Here is a 19,156-nt window from a genome sequence, read left to right on the forward strand (position 1 = left end):
AGCCGAACTCTGTCTGTTTTGCGCGTTGTTATTTTCAACAAACCATGTTATAGATGCGTCGTCAGATTTAAGATGAACCGCGGTGCAAGTGCATTTTATTTTAACAGAGAACCTTTACACCCCTACTTCCTTCGTATCTTTCTATCTGAGGTTTTTCAAAGGATCCTTCCTCTTTCAGACCTTAGGGAGAATAAAAGCTAGTGTCAAGTTAAATATCTTGTCAGATAATCTGTTTCTCTTATTTGTTCTCAGTTTATTCACTTGTGCGCTGCTTTTGTGTGGTCCCTGTAAAGATTTCCTGAGAGGCAAACGGTCCATTTCTCTCTCTGTGATGGTCATTTTCAATCACTTTCTGACTGAATGCTCAACCCATTAAATGTGAACAAGATGGTGTAGCCTAACTTTGGCAGCAGAAATGGAGTTTGTGTCATCCACTGAAGTGTGATGAATAAAATATAATATCGGCCATGGGTTTCATTCAGTATGACTTGCTTATTATTTAATCATGCAACTAAAAAGTAGCTGGACTCTAATTACTGAAAATGTGTCTTGTCATTTACATACTGTTTATCAAAATACACTACTATTTACAATATTGGGCTCGGTAGGATTTTTGAGAAGTTTCTTATGCTCACCATGGCTGCAATTATTTGACCAAAAATTACTTTAATATTAGGAAACATTATTACAATATAAAATAACTGTTTTCTATTGTTATATATTTTGAAATACAATCTATTCCTGTGTTGGCAAAGCTGAATTTTCAGCAACATTACTGGTCTTCAGTGTCAGATCCTTCATAAATCATTCTAATATGCTGATGTGCTGCTCAAGACACGTTTCTTCTTATTATCAATAGTTTTCAGGATTCTTTGAATAAAATGTTCAAAAGGACCGCATTTATTTGTAACATTATACGTGTTTTTACAGTCACTTTTGATCAATTTACTGCACCTTTCTGACCTCAAACTTCTGAATGCTACTAGTATGTAGTGGACAGTAGTCAGTGTATGCTGCTTAGTAAGCAGTACACTAGTTCTCGAGTAGTGTTACTAATCATTCAGAGTCTCAAACTGTCAGCAGGCAAATTTGAAAAGACCTTTCTTTACTTGGTGTCAGTACATTTGAGGACAATAAGAAAACACCAGGCCTGAAACTGAGTGATAATGCAAATCATAATCAAGTGCAGTGCAATTATGCACATTAATGTCATGTTAATATCATTAATTATGAAATTAATGTCAAGTACTTTGCTTTTTATAGTCTTTCCTAAACACTGTATTTTCACTCATCACAGTAGTTCTGACAAGTGCAGTTTTTCTCGCCTCCGCCTTTTATTTTCAGGGGTAAATGGATCCTCGACTACATATCCTGTTTACTTCATAACATTCTGATTCATAGTAGGCTATTTCGGAGAAAATATGCCGCAACTTTTACTCATATTACATGGAATTAGGAGGTCACCAGTTTGCTGCATGGCTGTAAAGGCAATGTTTGTATCTTTTTAGTGTTTTATCAGAAGTTACACATTGACTATTGCTGCGCTAACAAAAATGTTTTAGTCAGTTGACCAAATAGCTCTTTTGGCACAATTCAGGGGGCAATGTAACGTTAATCATTATAAAGATTAAAGAAAGATTATGTTGCAGTCGTTTACATATGCCATAGTTTTCCTGTTTTCTGCTGCTTCATTTTAATATGTTCCTGACTTATAAGAATAATCCAGCTTTTCGTTTATTGATTGCATTCGCAACATAAGGCTATCTGAAAAGGAAGAAGGCTCATTTGTACCCATTTATGTATTTGCAAATGAAAGTTATTCTGTGAATTGCATAACTGAAATATGCAGGGTACAATCAAAAGTTGTAGTTCATTGTACTGTAAGCCAAAATGTGTGTTCGCACATAGCAGTCTGTTCCGCAGTTATCTGACATTGAAAGGCACTATATATTATGAGCCATTTATAGTTTAATGGCGGGCTCGAACCAATCATTTATTTATTAATCGCTCATTCTCTTTTACTGGCCTTGCGCTTGCACCAGTCGATCGTTAATTCCATCAGTAAATGCAAAAGCTGTCGTCTCTTTTTCTTTCTCTCCCAGTGTCTCCATTCCATTCTTCTGTTGTTGTTTTTTTCTTCAACTCCAAATTTTTGGCTCCATGTCACGCTTGAGCACAAGCACTACCGCAGACGCATTCGGTGACGCATGAGCCGTTTCTGATCCTGAAAGCTGAAGTAGATCTTCCTCAGTCAGCAATTACCAGTGTGCTGTGCTGTCAGCTTCTCCAGCACCCTGATTTCTCACTTTAGCCTTTGTGTGGCCTGATGGAGCTTCCATAATAACTCTCAGTAGCACCCGAGAGACAAAATGTTCAGAAACCGTGTTTAAAACACCCGTAAGCTGATTTAGCCTGGACATAAAGTGGATTATGAAAGCACATAAATAGACTAAAAACAGGAACATAGAACACAATCGTGTAATTTAGCACTTCCTACTTTAGTCTCATTGAATTTTCAATGTGTTTGTTTTTAACATCTAAGTCTTATAAATATGGTAAGTGCAATTTATAGAAGGATGGAGTCATGAACAATGTTGCTTTTGAGACCCAGACATTCCTGTCGAATTAGCCTTTTTTTTGGTCGTGACCCATATTAAAATACCAGTCTGATCTAAATGTCCTGACGTACCTCATGTGAGTTAATCGCATATGTTAGTGTTAGTGTTTATTGACTAGTGCGTCTCTAGCCGGTCGCTGCTCATTGGCAAAGCGCACAATCCTTGACAAATGACGCACGCTGTAATCTGCCGAAACAATAGGCAGAATTCAGTGGGTGATTTGGTATTAAGTCTTGGGTTTAGCCTCTGGCCGTGTAGAAAATTGACAGCCACTAATGTGGGAAACACACACACTCAGATCTTGACTTTGTTTTACATGACAAAATGCTGTAAACTTATGCGTAATCTTGTTCGTAAACGGCAACCAGCCCTGCAGTGTTTATAGCCTGTGGTATCCTGATTATACTGGACACTTCATCATTTACTTGCTTACAATTACAGCATTAGTCACCAAACCAGACGGTGTTACTTAAGTGAAGTGTGTCAGATTTGTATTCTTATTCTTTATTGCAATACTTTCTTCTATTTCATCTTAATATCAAGAGTAAACTATTATAGAGGACCTGGAGTGCAGGTCCAATGTAAATAAATCACTGTACATGAAAATGTAAAAACATGCAAATGTAACCATAAACGCAACTTTTAAATTGCTATTTGCTATATCTTAATCTTTTTGCAAGTTCTTTATCCATTTTTCCAATTTTGTTTTAATGTTGTTGTTTTGTACAAGAAACGGTATGCATTAAACAAACAATAGAATGTGACACATGACCTCACTACGGTGCTTGTTTATTGGCTCCAAATTTTATTTAGAAAATAATAATGGTTATTTTCCTCTTTTTTGGATTTATTTCTGTATAAAAAATATCTTAATCCTTGACCATCCTGTTAAATAAGTCAAGCAAGAGATGATAGTTACAGTCTGTTCATTTATCACACTTGAAATGGAAGTTAATGTTGAGTGCATTGCATTATGGGATGCAGTGTTCCTTACAGGGTTCTCTGCTATGTACTGTACATTTTGGCAAATCTAGAAAATAATCCAGATATTCTATGCATATAAAAAACATTACATAATCTGCACAATATGCATATTAAATACTGTGGAAATAGTTTTCCAAACATAGACTAAAAAAACATTAAACTGATTCACACTATAATAAATATCAAGTAATTGTGCTTGGTGTAACTCTATTACTTAGGTGTGCACTTTTACACGGGAAAACCAGAGGTTAGAGTGTTTAATGTGATCATAATTGAAGAGTTGTGCTTGCTTTTTGTAATTGATGCACTTTCATGCTCATACAAGGCCACTTTTATTTTTTGTAAAGCTTTTAAAAAATAATGTCTACAGTACTCTCGTCATCACCCTACCTCTCGGCATGTCTCTGTCCCTCTATCTGCCCTGATAAATGTGCCTTTATTTAGCCCCTCTTTACCCTTCCCAAATTAAATTGAGACCCTGATTGATTTTCACATCTCTCTCTCTCTCTCTCTCTGCTCACAGTCCTTGGCACTAATGAAGGTGCCTGGTCGAGTTTGTCTCCTCAGTGTGTGTGTGTGTGTGTCCTTATGCTGTAACAGTCTCCATTGTCAGATCTTGGCTACTTTTTTAGAATGATGTCATCAATGTGATCAATCAGAATCAGTCCTTGGCCTCTGATTGGCTGAGGGTGAATTGAAGTGATTTTAGGAAAGAAATGGAAAAGTAACAAAACAGATGAAAAAAATCAGAGTGAACAAAGTAGAGATCTTCATTTGTGTGTTTGTACTTGTCTAGTTTTTGTTTAGTTTTCTAATTTCAAAGTGTTTTATGTCCAAAAATGGTTTTGTAAGCAAGAAACTTAAGACACACTTTGTTGTAGCATCAAGTCAGTTCAAAGGGTAAGTCTTTTGCATTTTACATTTGAATGAGGGTACAGGAACTATTTTCTCTCTCTCTCTCTCTCTCTCTCTCTCTCTCTCTCTCTCTCTCTCTCTCTCCTCTCTCTCTCTCTCTCTCTCTCTCTCTCTCTCTCTCTCTCTCTCTCTCTCTCTCTCTCTCTCTCTCTCTCTCTCTCTCTCTCTCTCTCTCTCTCTCTCTCTCTCTCTCTATTTGTGTACAATTACTAATATTTGCATTCCTGCAGAGCAGAGATATATGGTCTTGTGTATATTTGTCTATGTTTATTTGCTGTGTTTGTAAATGGATGCCAGTAACTAGGATACGACCGGCAAAATCATCCTCCATGATTTAACAAAATAAGGTTTAAACATGTTTGAGGTGATCTGTGTGTGTGTGTGTGTTTTAAGTAACATCATATGTCTGCTTGAGGGTAAATATTCAGCCTGACACTTGGCATATGGCAGCCATAAATGTATCACGGTAACTTTACTTTCTGCCAAATGCCTACAAGCAGTTGTTAGTACAGTAAAACATAGTAAATTAGGTTTTATTTTAAACCTGTGTCTTTTGTTGACCTTGTAGCTAGTACAACTTTAGCACTGTGCAAGTGTGCGAGCTTAAACATTTTCTGTAACATGACGTTTTGTATGTGTGAGTTTTCAGCATTATTACTCCAGTCTTCAGTGTCATACGATCCTTCAGAAATCACTCTAATATGCTGATTTTCTGCTCAAGAAACTTTTCTTATTATTATCATGGTGAAAACAGCAGTGCCGCCTCTTAATATTTTTGTGGATGCATTACATTTTTTTGTATTCAGTATTCTTTGATGAACGTACAAAACAGAATTTGAAAACTTTTGTAACATTATTATTGTCTTTAGTCTCTTTACTATGATTGTGATGAATTTAATGCATAACTGCTAAATGAAAGTATTAATTTCTTTTGAACGTTTGATGTGTATGTGTGTATGTATGTGTGTGTGTGCGATAATTATCTTTTTTAATAATATTTTTTTAGTCATTTAATGCTTTGTGTATAGTGCAAGCACATAATAAGCCACTTCACTCCACATTCACACTGCCTGATGTTCTTTTTCTCTAATTTGCAGTTGCTTTCTTTTTTCCTTTCTTCAACAAATGCATGCTCTGTATTAGTGTGTGTGCCTTGAACTTTATGCCTCATTCTGTTGTCATGGTAACGTAAAAAAGCGCTTCTGGCTGCTATGATAACCAAATACAGCATATTTTAGACAAGTGTGCAGCTTAACTGGGATAAAGTGCATAAAAAGCCAGATCATGGCGTACATGTGCGCTCCTTTTAATTAACCCTTTGTTCTGCGGGCCTCATTTCCATGCGATGAAGAGCATATTAGGCAGATTGCATGTGTGTGTCTGCTTCTGATGAGGTTTGTGAGTGTTTCTGAGCTTCTATATAAAGTCTGTGGTTTTTAGCAGGTGCATGCATATGCTAGCTGACACACAGACGGAGGTGTGAATGTGGCTTTGGCAGCTTACCCAGACCTGTTTATCGGCTATGCAGTATTAATAAGATCTCTTCATTGAAGTGCACTGGTCAGGCTGGTGACTTTTATAATCTAAGAAAGTGTGAAGAAGGTTCAGGGTTATGACTTGATGACAAAAATTGGAAATTGAATGTCGGGTAAGCAAATAATGTGTAAAGAGAGAGATGGAGAAGTGCTTTTAGGAATATATTAGAAGTTCACGAGTTCACACTTGCATATAATTAGATAGAGTAACGGTTTATGCGTATTTGGCATGCGGTCCGGGGGGAGGGCTCAGAGCTCGTAATCTGGCCCGAACCCCGAGTATTCCCCCCTGTGTAAAGGAGTAGTTAGAACTAAAAGTGTGGAGAAGGGGTGGTGGAGGGATGCTGGTAAACTGTCAACGAACAGAGGTAAGTCTGCTGGATATATTACCTCTTATCGTTGATTAACTGAATGCTTCCCACTCTTTCTTAATAAAACATCATTTAGAGGTCGACATATTGATCGGTTTTGGCAATTAATTGGCACCGATAACTGATTGCTGGGACAATCGGCTATCAGCAAAAAACAACTAACATGAATGATCAAGGTTTAATTAATATATTAATATTTTTACATGGTTATGTACATGGTACATTTTCATGGTTCAGTACTGTTATTCAATTTTTGTAATAAAGTTCAGCTCTATTTTATGTGTAAGTATAAAAGTATTTATTGAATTATAAAAATACTGAATTTCATTTTTTTAATCAGTAAGCATTTGAAATTTATTTGGATTGTACAAACCATAATATTTGTTAAGCCGTGTTTGCCTGAATGCTCGTCATATCATTCACTTAATTTCAAAATAAAAAAGCTATTCGCTAATATTGAATCTATGCGCTAATTATAATTGATAAACTTTGTAGCCTTTTCAGTATTCATCAACTCTATGACTATTTGGATAATTAAAAAAATCACAAATAGATCAAAACACTATTTTTCGCATTGAGATCAATTCCCGCAGAGAGCATTAAAGGTACACTGTGTAGGAATTTCTCCCATCCAGCAATGAAATTGTATTTTGCATTCAAACGAATAGTGCTCTCTAGCGCCTCGCTTTTTCAAATGCGTTTTGGAACTACGCCGTTATGTGCCAAGAAGCTATGACAACATGTCTTCCAATAGCACTTCATCGAGTTTAACTATACATGTTCTATTGTTATGCTGCCTATATAATGAATTACACAACCAAGCAATGAAAAAAAAGCTTGTAATTTAGACTGTAACATTGACTTACCTGTCGAAGAAAGCAGGCAACTTCAGCGACACTTTCAAAGTCTTTCTCCTTCATTAGCTCTATCCACCTGGGAAAAGCTATCCCGATATTTACCCTCGTTTTTTTTAATTCGCTGGTCACGTTTCCTTTTAGATTAAATGTTTAGCTTTTTTGGCGATGGGGATTCCTTCTCCTGTGGCTCGGCATAAGTATGATCCTGCGTTATGAAGTACCGTGCAGTGCAGCCTTTCAAATTTGCCGGGACAGTGACAAGCGCCTCTCACTGATCTCCTTGTCCGTTTCAGCTGGTTTCAGTCACGTGATGCTGGCTCTGAATGAAAACGCGTAGTGGAAACAAGGGGGCAATCCATCAGCCGGAAACTGAAGCTTCCCTTGGGGGCCGCCATTGTAGCTGGCTATCACCTGCTGTTAGCATTCCATTGTCTCCCATTCATTTTGGCGTCACTTTGACAGCGAATAACTTTACATCTGAGGCGTCCAAAGACTCCATTTGTCCATTATTTATTTCTAAAGAAAGACGACAATGTATAAAAGGCTCCATTACTTTGTTTCTTACGTTATGGCCCCGTAGAAGCCGTTTTTGTAAAAATAGGCTAACGATTGCGTCATAACCACGCGACTCTCTGTCGCACAGTAGAGAAATTACCGTATAGACAGGAGGAGAAGCTCGCAGGCAATCTTTTACTGTCTATGAGGCAATCGGGGGGACATGGAGGTGTAAAGTCAAGGGAGAAGCCCATAGAGAGTTCATAAAAGCAACGGGACAAAATATATCAACAACGGATTTGTTTCAGATTTCAATTCAGATTTGTCCCGGCACAGCTACTAGAAGACTTACAACTGTCAGACAGGTTGCTCACGTCACATCTATACGTCATCAAGCTCAGTTTGAGGCTGCGCAGTACACTCAGCCAATCAGGAAGTGAGTGCTTCTAATTGACTTCACTTTTCTCCGTTGAAATCTATGGGGTCGCTGTGTCCATTTCTTTTACTGTCTAGTGGAAACGCGTTTAGGTAGGCTAGTGCTTTTTGTCCCTCTCTATTATAGTTTTTAAAGATGCGGAACGACATGGAAGCCTCCATGGACTTACCTGTCCCATGTAATTAAAGATAAGAAATTCTTCAATTACGAGGATAAGTCAGATCATTGGCAGAGGTAATTTTACACCAATGAGGACATATTTTTGAATAAAGACATTTATTTTAGCTAATAAAATACTTAAACTACACAGTGTACCTTTAAACAAGCTGAACTAAATGCCCTCGCTGTTTCACTGAATAATACATCTTGACTTTTTAGCTTTTAATTGTGATTTCTCTCTAAAGGACTACTTGATTTGAAGGGCAAGTAGAACATTCGGCATAAATCAATTTGTGAGGCTGTTATTGTAGCTTTTTATTACAAATCAACCAGCACCAGTTTTCAAAAATTGTTGCATTTATGATTTATTATTTATCACAATAAACAATTCTTCTGCAAAGTATAATACACTGCCATTCAAAAGTTTGTAGTCAATAAGATTTTTTTTTTTTTTTTTTTTTTTTTTTTTTTTACAAAAGTGTCTTACTGTATACTCACGAATGCTGCATTTATTTGATCAAAAATACAGCTTTTTTTATTTTATAAAAATTGTTATTAAAAAACAAAGCCCAGCCCAGATGAGAAAAAGTAACGAAAAAATAACCTTATGCATTACATTCCATAAAAAGTAACTTAAGTAACACAATTAGTTACTTTTTAGGAGTAACGCAATATTGTGATGCATTATTTTTAAAAGTAATTTTCCCAAACACTGATCCTTTTGAATAAAAGTTCTTTAAAAAAAAAAAAAAACTTTGTGTAGTTTATCAGACTACCTGTAACATGTCAGACAGCTCACAAACACATATATTATAACCAAAAATGCAACTTGGGAGCCCTTCTATTATGAAATATAGTAGTTGAGAAACTCATTATGGGTGTTACTGGCTTACAGGCTAATAGATTTGCACTTCTGTGGTGCTGTCAGTGAGCATGAATGCTGTACCAATGCAAGCATTTGTGGGTGTATTTGTGTCTTGTGTCATTTTGATAAATGTGGCATCCCAGCAGCGGGCATTTCTTTGTTCTTGTCATTTCAGAACTTTCAGAAGTTTGTGTGTGCTTGTTTGGCATCTACAAGCCCATTGTTTGATGTTCTTTGAGTCTGATTTGAGCTGGCGTTCATGACTGAAGAGGATGGGGTCAACAGTCTCCATCTATCTCTGTCTGTAAACAAACAGCCTAACAGTGCCGGGCCATGGCAATGGGTCTACAAGAAGTCTTCCTCATAATATTCCTCTTCACAGACGTTTGCTTGGCACTTAAAAATGTTCAAGTGGGTGGAACATCATGTGTGAGTTTACTGACACACTTTGGTTGACTTGTCTGTGTGGTTTTATGTCGGTGAGAGGTAATGGCCACAATCCACTTCCAGTTCAGAGTGCTAGTGTTTTGCTGTCAGTTCAAAGCAGTTCTCTGAACTGTGTTTGTGAGAAGAGAGATTCTCTCTCTCTCTCTCTCTCTCCCTCTCTCTCTCTCTCTCTCTCTCTCTCTCTCTCTCTCTCTCTCTCTCTCTCTCTCTCTCTCTCTCTCTCTCTCTCTCTCTCTCTCTCTCTCTCTCTCTCTCTCTCTCTCTCTCTCAATATATATATGTATACATTTGTTTTTTATTTTTTAATTACCATATTTAGTTATGTTTACTCATTTACAGAGTTTGTTTATCTATTTAGTTAGCTAGTTGTTTTCTTGCTTGCTTGCCATGTTTTCTTATAGGCACTCGTTTCTGGAGACAGTTTTATTCAAACATATGGTTTGTTTGTTTTTAAATTAGGTAAATTTTAATTTGGCATGTTTGCTCATAGGGCACTCATTTTGGATACAGTTTTATTTATCTATTATTAGAAGTAGTATCCCCCCCAGCCAGTCACCTGAGCCATAAATTCTATGTGGCTAATTACTCTGGAGCTGAAGGAAATGACTTCTTAACAACGCTGTAGGCACACCGTGACAAACCCTTCTCTAAATGACTATCTAATTAAAAAGAAAGACAGCAGATAGAGAAACTGGACATTTTAGGGCCAATCTGCTTTTAATGGCCCTCCACAACTATGATATATTTGCACTATATACATACTGTTAGCCAAAAATGTATTTTGTTAGGATACATGTACTTTTGAACAGCCGTCAATAGTGAAAGATGCTTTTGTCCCCATAATGACGTAGTTCCAGGCAGCATCTCCAATCAATGGCCAGCAGGGCCATGCTAGGCAGCCAAACCCTGATGACCCCTTGGAGAACAGGCTGTTTAAAGAGGTTTGGATTGGGATGCATAGATGACATAATGATTTGAGGGATGGTGATTCAGAGAGAGAGAGAGAGAGAGAGTGACTCTAAAAAAGAAGGGAAAGGAATAAAGTGGGAGAAAGCACATGCTGTTATTTTTCCGTCATTCGAAACAGATGGAGCTCTGGGACGCCACTCCTCTTAGAGCAGGGTGAGACTATTTCCTCTCATATGCTGTCCATACTTATGACATCACAGACACGCCCATAATCAGATTTCACTCAAGAAACACACATATGCATTTATAAACTCAAGCATTCCTTGTCTAGTGTTTAGTGGACACGTGAGCAGCCTGTGTAACCCGTGTATTGTTTTGAGGGGTTAGTGAATGTGTCAGTTGGTGTTTCCCGTCTTCCTGTGCTGAAGGTTCGGCCGCTGAGTGTTAACTTTTGTCACCTCCTGCTGAGAGTGAGGTTTCACTCTTCCTTTTCCTGCTGCATTCTGCATTCTTTCTCAGTATTAATTAAAGTACATATTTAGACTAAATTGTCACTTTTTATGGAAAGTAATGGGTTAGTGAAGTTTGCAATACTTTTGCATTTAAAAAATGTGAGGGTTGGGGAAAATCTCTAACATATCTAACCTACTATCTCATTTCTCTTAATAGCTAACCTTCACTTTGGTTGAATTAACCAGAGATGCATTAGCAAGACAAAATGTGACTTTCCAAATGTCTTTTTCTCAGTTTTGTTGTTTACACCTTTCTTTATTTCTCTCACGGATGTGATTTTTCCATAGTTATACTTTATTATTATTTTTTTATATATATAATTTGAATAATAATAATACAAATAAAACAGTTTTAGCATTTAAAATATATATTTTATTATTTAAATGATAAAAAATTAACGATTATTAAAGAAAGAAAAGATTGTATATTGTATTTTTGTCCTTTGCTGATCACATGCTTTGAGAGATTAAGTTGTTAAAATTGTATTTTTCTATGTTAAACAATTATTTAGGTTATTTAGTGTAGCTTGTAATGTTACTTGGAATTTCTACAACAACAAAAAAAATAGTAACAGAATGCATTACTTGTAACTTGTTTAAGGGATTGTTCACACAACAATGAAATTTTGTTATCATTTATTCAAACTCATGTTGTTCCAAACCTGTATGACTTTATTTTTTTCTCTGTGTTTGTAAATGTAAATATGGCAAATACCTTGGCCATTCTTTTCCAAATAATGAAATTGAATAAGACGCTAACAAACACGTTTGTCGGGTTTTGTTGGATCAGTGTGTTACCCCCTGTTGGCGTTGGTCGGGGTTTGTTTCACCCGACTGAACATGTTCAATCAGTGTTTGTCAGTGTCTGTTGGGGCAGTGTGAACGTGACAGTTATTTTTCATCAAATTCTAAATCCAACGGCCAACTTGTTTGTTGGCATTTGTCTGTGCGGTGTGAATATGAACATATGAAATATCATATGATATTTGATATTTTTTCTGATACTGTTATGGTGCATGTTGTATTAACTCTCCAGATTTCATTCATTGTAATTGCATGGGAAAGAATGACAATTTAAACTCTTTCATTTTGTGTTCCACAGTAAAAAAGTCATGCATGTTTTGGAAGGACAAATGATTTTCTTTGTTTATGAACATACTATATTGCTCTTATCTGCCTTCTCTTCATGCTCTCTCTATCCTCCCTTTATGTTTTAGCTACTCTTTCATGTTTCAGTCTTTGTCTGTTTCATTTTTTCCAACATTCAGATGAGTCACTGACACCTACAATCTCTTTTGTGAGCTCTCTAACTCTCTTGTTCATTCTCTTTTACTTTCCCTCTTTTTCTGGGCAGCTGCGTTTATCCCATTTACTGTTTTATGTTCTTCTTTTGTCCGTCTCCGCCTTTTTCCCTTCCTTTTGTCCAGCTGCTTTCTGTTTGCAGAATCATTTCTTTCTTTCCTTCCTTTTGTCATGCTTTTGCCCTTTCTGTCCCTCTTCTCTTCTTCTCTGTCTCTCTCAGTCCCAGGGAAAAGATTGTGTGTGTTTGCCCATGTAACCACAGATAATATTTGAGTAATTGCATTGGTTAACCACAGGTGGTCACTGGTTTTCATATTTCTAGGCCTTGTAATAACCTGGATAAGGGGACCAAATGTAACTTTTTACCGCACCTGCTAATGGCAGGTGAATAATGTTTCTTACTGGGAATAAAAGTGTTTTTCACCCTAATGTGAGGAATATTCCACATATTTGTCACCACATGGAAAATTATATTATATTATATTTTAAATAGTTGTTGTTGTTTTTGGGCATGTCACTTCCATCCAGGGCTTATAAATATTATTATTATTAGTATTATTTTTCATTTTTAAAGACCGCCATTCTTAAAATTCAGTTTAAACTATTCCTAATAAATGTAGGGTTAGTAAGGCCTACTGGGGATGTACGGTCCATGGGATGTATGTGCTGATACGGTAATAAAATACATCACAATAATGAACATGCCCGGTATTGTTATCATGGGCACTTATTCAATACCGTGAATAATTATTTATTATGAATTATTCCGATTTTTAGAATGCATTTTAAGAATACTTTTCCATCAACTGGTTAAAATGTACAGCACTGCATGTATGCTGCGTCAAAGAGGCATGCGCACTCTGATGTGAACAAGCCCAACACCGATGAGAAGCGCATGGTGCAACGGGTGAAGCAGACGCGCTGAATGAAAATGCACATTCACTCTCTGACAGCAGATGACACTTATGGAACAGCAGAAATGCTGCGCTACTTTCTGTTTCTGAGCAGTATTTAAATGTTTTAAACAGCCATTCAGATTTCGTAATGGTTATCATCACAGCACTAAATACTTAAATAGTTAATGCGTTAACTAACGTTATTACACAGCTCTGTGGAATACTTAAATAATAAGATATTAAAACAAGTAAAATCATTTTTTTTTGTACAGTTATTTAATTATGACTCTTGTTTCATACAAACGCAGCTGCTGTCGTTTTGCAACTATTGTTTTGTACACTTTTAACAAACAGGTACGATTTTAAAACAGTTTCATCTCAAATCAGTAACTTATCTCTTATCCCCATAATTATGTATGTGGCAAAATGCTGTGTAATAAGTGGTATGACTGTATACCGTATCTCTTAAATGTCCGTCTAGTTTGAACTTGCCGCGCTAGCAACTGCTCTCTCCGCTGATAAGCGGGATAATGTACATCCAGCCGGTTCTTATTGCAGAGTAAACCCCAATGATGCAATCCTGATCACTGTTGGTGTTTATTCTGATAAATAAACTGTTTGAAACATTTGTTTACTTTATACATTTTTTGTGTATTGTTTTATTGTATTTAAATGTTCAGTTCTTATTTTAAAAGAAAATAAATGACTGTCACATGTCTAGTTGTAACTAGTTTTGCATTTGACACTTGGAGGGTGTTGAATTTCTACCCTTAATGGATGAAAAAAACACTAAAAGTGATATTTCATATTCTGTTGAATAGTATGAATTGGCCTTCCTTTTGAATACAAAGCTTTTCTGATTTCCTGGATTTGGCATCACCATGGTCTTTCTGAAATAGCAACTTCAATGAACCGCTTTCCACAAAAACAGTAAACTTCAAACAGACATTTCATCCTACAATGTGCTTTCCTTTTTGCTAAATACATTTGGTTTTAATATGACATTCTCTCTCTTTCCTCTCATTACAGAGTCTTCAAGAAGTCCAGCCCCAACTGCAAGGTAAGATTCCCCAGAGTGTGTTAGAAGGTGGAAGGTGGGATCTTCATTGGTCTCAGTGGACCTTTTCCTTTTCTCTCTCTCTCTCTCTCTCTCTCTCTCTTGCTTCTCCTCCCTCATTCTCTATCCATCTCTCTGAGTTTTCTCTTCCTGTTCACTTCTTTAAGCTCCTTTTAATTGCCTTTGTATACATGTCTTTAAACGCTTTCTTAATTTGTTTGTTTGTTCTTTCTACTCTTCTTTCTTCCTTTGACTATTTCTTTATCAGCACAGTGTTGGTTATCACAGCATTATTTCCTCTATAATTTCTTTCTCTCGGCTTGCATTCGGGCTATTTCCACCCTGCTGCTGCCTTCCTACCTAATTTCTCTATCCCCTCATCTCATCTCTCGCTTTCGTTCTCTGTAATGGAAAGCGTTTTGCATGTGGAGGATGTGTGTTTGGAGATCACGCCGTCTAGAAGGGTTGTCTTCAGGAAGGGAGTAGGTCATCTAGGGGTTAGTGTGGCATGCCTTAGGCCGTTTATTAAATTGTTTGTGTGTGTGAGTTCCTTGATAGAGGCACCACTTGCTTTTTGCGTTATCTCTAGGGTCTTTGTGTAGCAAGTTCAAACTTGTGCTGTTTTCCCAAACATGTCTCTGGTTTTCTTTTTTCTAGCTCACAGTATACTTGGGGAAGAGGGACTTTGTGGATCATCTAGATCACGTGGACCCTGTAGGTAAGTCAGATGGGAGTTCCCACTCAAAACATCTTGGGAGTTTTTGTTGAACCAATCGACTTCCTTTCATGCCTTGGTAACATCTGCGTCTTTGTTGAGTCAGTTGATGTTAATGGACATACACTGGGTTTAATTACCTATTTAATGCTTTTTTACCTACTTACCTGCTATAATGTTATAGTAACTATAATGTTACTGTGAGATTTTTGGTTTCTCTTCATATCCCCCCTGTTGAGGGAACGTCTCTCTCCCTGTTGCATGGCAGCCGGTCACAGGAGACTTCATTCTGCGAGATATAGACGTTTCTCTCATTACGTTTGTGTGGGGAGATTATCTCTGTCAGGAGTATTACATATTATCATGGTAATCTTGTACAAGATAACTCTTATATAGTGTTAATAGTCTCTATGACTGTGATTCTATCCAAACCTCTGTGGAGGCTGAAAGAATAAGACAATAATGTTGAAAAGTTTGGGGTCCATGAGATTTAAAAAAAAATGTTTATAAAAATCTGGTTATGCTCACCAAGGCAGAATTTGTTTGACCGAAAAATACAGCAAAAACGGTAATACTGTGAAATATTGCTATTTAAAATAACTATTTTCTGTTTAAATGCATTTTAAAATTTAATTTATTTTTGTGATGACAAAGCTGGCATGATCTTTCAGAATCATTATATGCTGATTTGGTCCTCAAGAAATATGTCTTATTATTATAAATGTTGAAAACCGTTGTGCTGCATAATATTTTGGTAGAAAATGTAATACAGTATATAATACAAATGTAATTTAAGGATTCTTTGATGAATAGAAATTTCAATAGAACAAAATTTGTTTTGAAAAATAGATCTTTTGTTACAATACAAATGTCTTTTACTGTCACTTTTGATTAATGTAATGCTTCCTTGCTCAATAAAAGGATTAATTTCTTTTAAAAAAAATTTAAAAAAATTATTTTAAACTTATGACTTTTCAACATTAGTGTTTCTTCTAATTTTTTTATAGTTTCCTTTTCTATGTGTCCTATGTCTTAAAAGTGTAATTTTTCTGTTTTTTTTGTAGAAAATGGTCAATTAAGAGCTGTCAAAAAAAAAAAAAAAAATGAATCCAATTAATTACATGATAGACTGATTAATTCATCATATATCACATATCACAGTTTATATCTGAGAATAAATAAATCATCCAAATTAAGATAGTTCTAACTTCAAAGACATTATTCTGGCAGATGTGTAACTCATTAAATAGACTTTACATAAAGTGGCTTTTGGAGGTTAATATATTGTTTGTTTTATTGGCCAATCATTGAACAGTTTGTAGTTTGCAGTCCATACCGACCCATTTTGCAGTTGAGGTTATTTAGGGCCGCTCACACAGAATGTGTTCTTGTGAGAATCTACATTATTTATTTATTTATTTATTTAATTACTGTTTTATGTACATGTGCAGACAGATTTTTAGTCTTTAGCCACTACCATCACACACGTTGTTTAGCACATGTATCTTATTTTTTATGGCAACAAGTTCAAAGTAGTTCAAAAACTAAATATAAAATAAGGTTTTGCAAAGGATTTTTTTTAGGGGCCAGTAGTTATGTACTCTTTATACTGGGACTTCTTGCAGTTTCTCTCTCTTCTTATTCGCTCACTGTATTTTGTCTGATTTTAGATGGGGTGCTCTTGATTGACCCAGAATACCTAAAAGACAGAAAAGGTAACACATTGATTTACTGTATCTCCATTTTCTTGTGTTGCTTGCAAAGTTATTTTTTTAAACATTAAATAATCTTCATCAAAACCATTGTTTATTTTTCGGTCTCTCTCCTCTGTACCTTGTGCCTTTTTACCAGTGTTTGTGACTCTGACGTGTGCCTTCCGATATGGTCGTGAAGACCTGGACGTGCTGGGCCTTTCTTTCCGAAAGGATCTCTTCATCTCCAGTTTCCAGGCCTTTCCCCCTTTGCCTGAGGAGCGCAAACCGCTCAGTCGGCTACAGGAGAGACTGCTCAAGAAGCTAGGCCAGAACGCGTACCCCTTCAACTTCACGGTGACTCTTAACTTTTACTTTTCTTCCCCACTTACATATTTCAGTATTTGTAATGTTCAGCTGTACACATGTGTTTTTATTCAGTGTATAACTTGAGTGAAACAAATTTGAACTTTTATGATACCTTTTTAAGACCAATTCGCACTGCACCGCACCAACGTGGACAATCACCAGATTACAGTACAAACAAGCTCCGACAGACGCCAACTGACAGGGGTAACAGAAAGATCCGACAAAGTGTCTGTTGTCGTCTGTTGGTGTAGTGTGAATTGGCCTTTACACAGCACAGTAATTAGTTACAATAACTAAATCAGCATACTATCATCTGAAAAATATTGCAAGAATTAGATGCTTTGTTTCCAGTCAAGACTTAGAGAAACTTGTGAATGCTTTCATCACCAGCAGTAGGGCTGCACGATTAATCGAATTTTAATCACGATCACGATTTTGGCTTCCCATGATAAAATTTGCGTGATCGAGCGATATTTAAAATGCGTCATTCCGTTCACAGAGCGCTCCGTATCAAAGTTTTTTTTTTTTTTTGCAAAGCCAATCTAGTGCTCCGTAAACCACTGTCTGATCACGTGCCTCCTTGAGCCACAGTGCACGAGAGAGACCGAGTGTCCAAGAGCGTGCTCGAACGTGTGCGAGAGAGGCCGAGTGTGAGCATTAGTAAATTGGTACATACTACATAGTAATATATAATTACTATATAAGAGGCATGAAAGTTCGATTAATGGACTCCAATAATCAGTTCTACAAACGTCTTGTTTTGAACTATTGTTTAATAAATAGAAATAATTCGAGCACATAAACTTTCATATGGAGGATTAAATAGATTAAATTTATGCAGTAAGATTTCACAACTAATCACTGACACTGTACCACAACATTTTACATTTCTTTAAGCGTCAAATAAGAATGACTCTGAATTTCATCCATTAATCGAACTTCCATAGTGCATAGTTCTGCCTTGAAATGTTCTCATTTGGTTACATTCTGTTATGTAATATTAGTTTTTTATTGATTGTATATTTTGCGCGTTTTATTCACATCCATTATGCAGGTACAATGCAAGTTTATATTTTACTTCCTAAAATGTATTTACACAATGTAAAATAGTGCCCTGTTGAAGTTTTGCTACATTTTCTTTATTGTTTTATTTATTTTTATTTATTCTTTAAAGGGTTAGTTCACCCTAAAATGAAAATTATGTCAGTAATTACTCACCCTCATGTTGTTCCAACCCCATAAGACTTTCGTTCATCTTCGGAACACAAATTAAGATATTTTTGATTAAATCTGAGAGCTGGATCACTCCTCCATAGGCTTCTTAAGGGATCGAAACTGGCCGGCCCAAAAGTTATGAAAGGCATCGTATCGTTAAAAATAGTCCGAGTGACTACAGTGGCTCAATCTTAAGTTTATCAAGCGACGAGAATACTTTTTGTGCGCCAAAAAAAAAAAAAAAAACTTCATTCAACTATTCATTTCCTATTCATTTTCATTCATTCTCTGTGGACCGGGAGATTTCACGTAGTGATATTGCGCAGCGCTTCTGTGTTGCACGTCACACATAGGCTCACTATTGGCCGACGCTGGTCATGTGTGTGATGCGTGTGACAGACAACCTAGAAGCTTTGCGTAGTTTCACTACGTGAAATATCACGGCCCACAGAGAAGGAAATGAATAGTTGAATAAAGTCGTTATTTTTGTTTGTTTTTTGCGCACAAAAAGTATTCTCGTCGCTTGATAAACTTAAGATTGAGCCACTGTAGTCACTCGGACTATTTTTAACGATGTCTTTACTAACTTTTGGGCCGGCCAGTTTCGATCCCTTAAGAAGCCTATGGAGGAGTGATCCAGCTCTCAGATTTAATCAAAAATATCTTAATTTGTGTTCCGAAGATGAACGAAAGTCTTACGGGGTTGGAACAACATGAGGGTGAGTAATTACTGACATAATTTTCATTTTGGGGTGAACTATCCCTTTAAGGAGATGCACTGAATTTTGGTGAATAAGAGGACCTATTT

At 36.4% G+C, this 19,156-nt stretch overlaps 1 protein-coding gene across 1 annotated transcript in view; it reads left to right on the top strand.

Moving 5' to 3' along the window:
• The window catches only part of arrb2b (arrestin, beta 2b), a 43,497-nt gene that overhangs the window by 13,770 nt on the left and 10,571 nt on the right, over positions 1–19,156 (top strand). The window contains exons 2-5 of the mRNA XM_056268655.1: positions 14,331–14,361; positions 15,016–15,076; positions 16,744–16,788; positions 16,925–17,121. Of these exons, the coding sequence (XP_056124630.1) occupies positions 14,331–14,361; positions 15,016–15,076; positions 16,744–16,788; positions 16,925–17,121 (334 nt within the window). The remainder of the gene's footprint in view (positions 1–14,330; positions 14,362–15,015; positions 15,077–16,743; positions 16,789–16,924; positions 17,122–19,156) is intronic.

This window comes from Rhinichthys klamathensis, unplaced genomic scaffold (assembly GCF_029890125.1).
Source record: "Rhinichthys klamathensis goyatoka isolate OS25496 unplaced genomic scaffold, OSU_Roscu_1.1 h1tg000275l_1, whole genome shotgun sequence".
Lineage (NCBI taxonomy): Eukaryota > Metazoa > Chordata > Actinopteri > Cypriniformes > Leuciscidae > Rhinichthys > Rhinichthys klamathensis.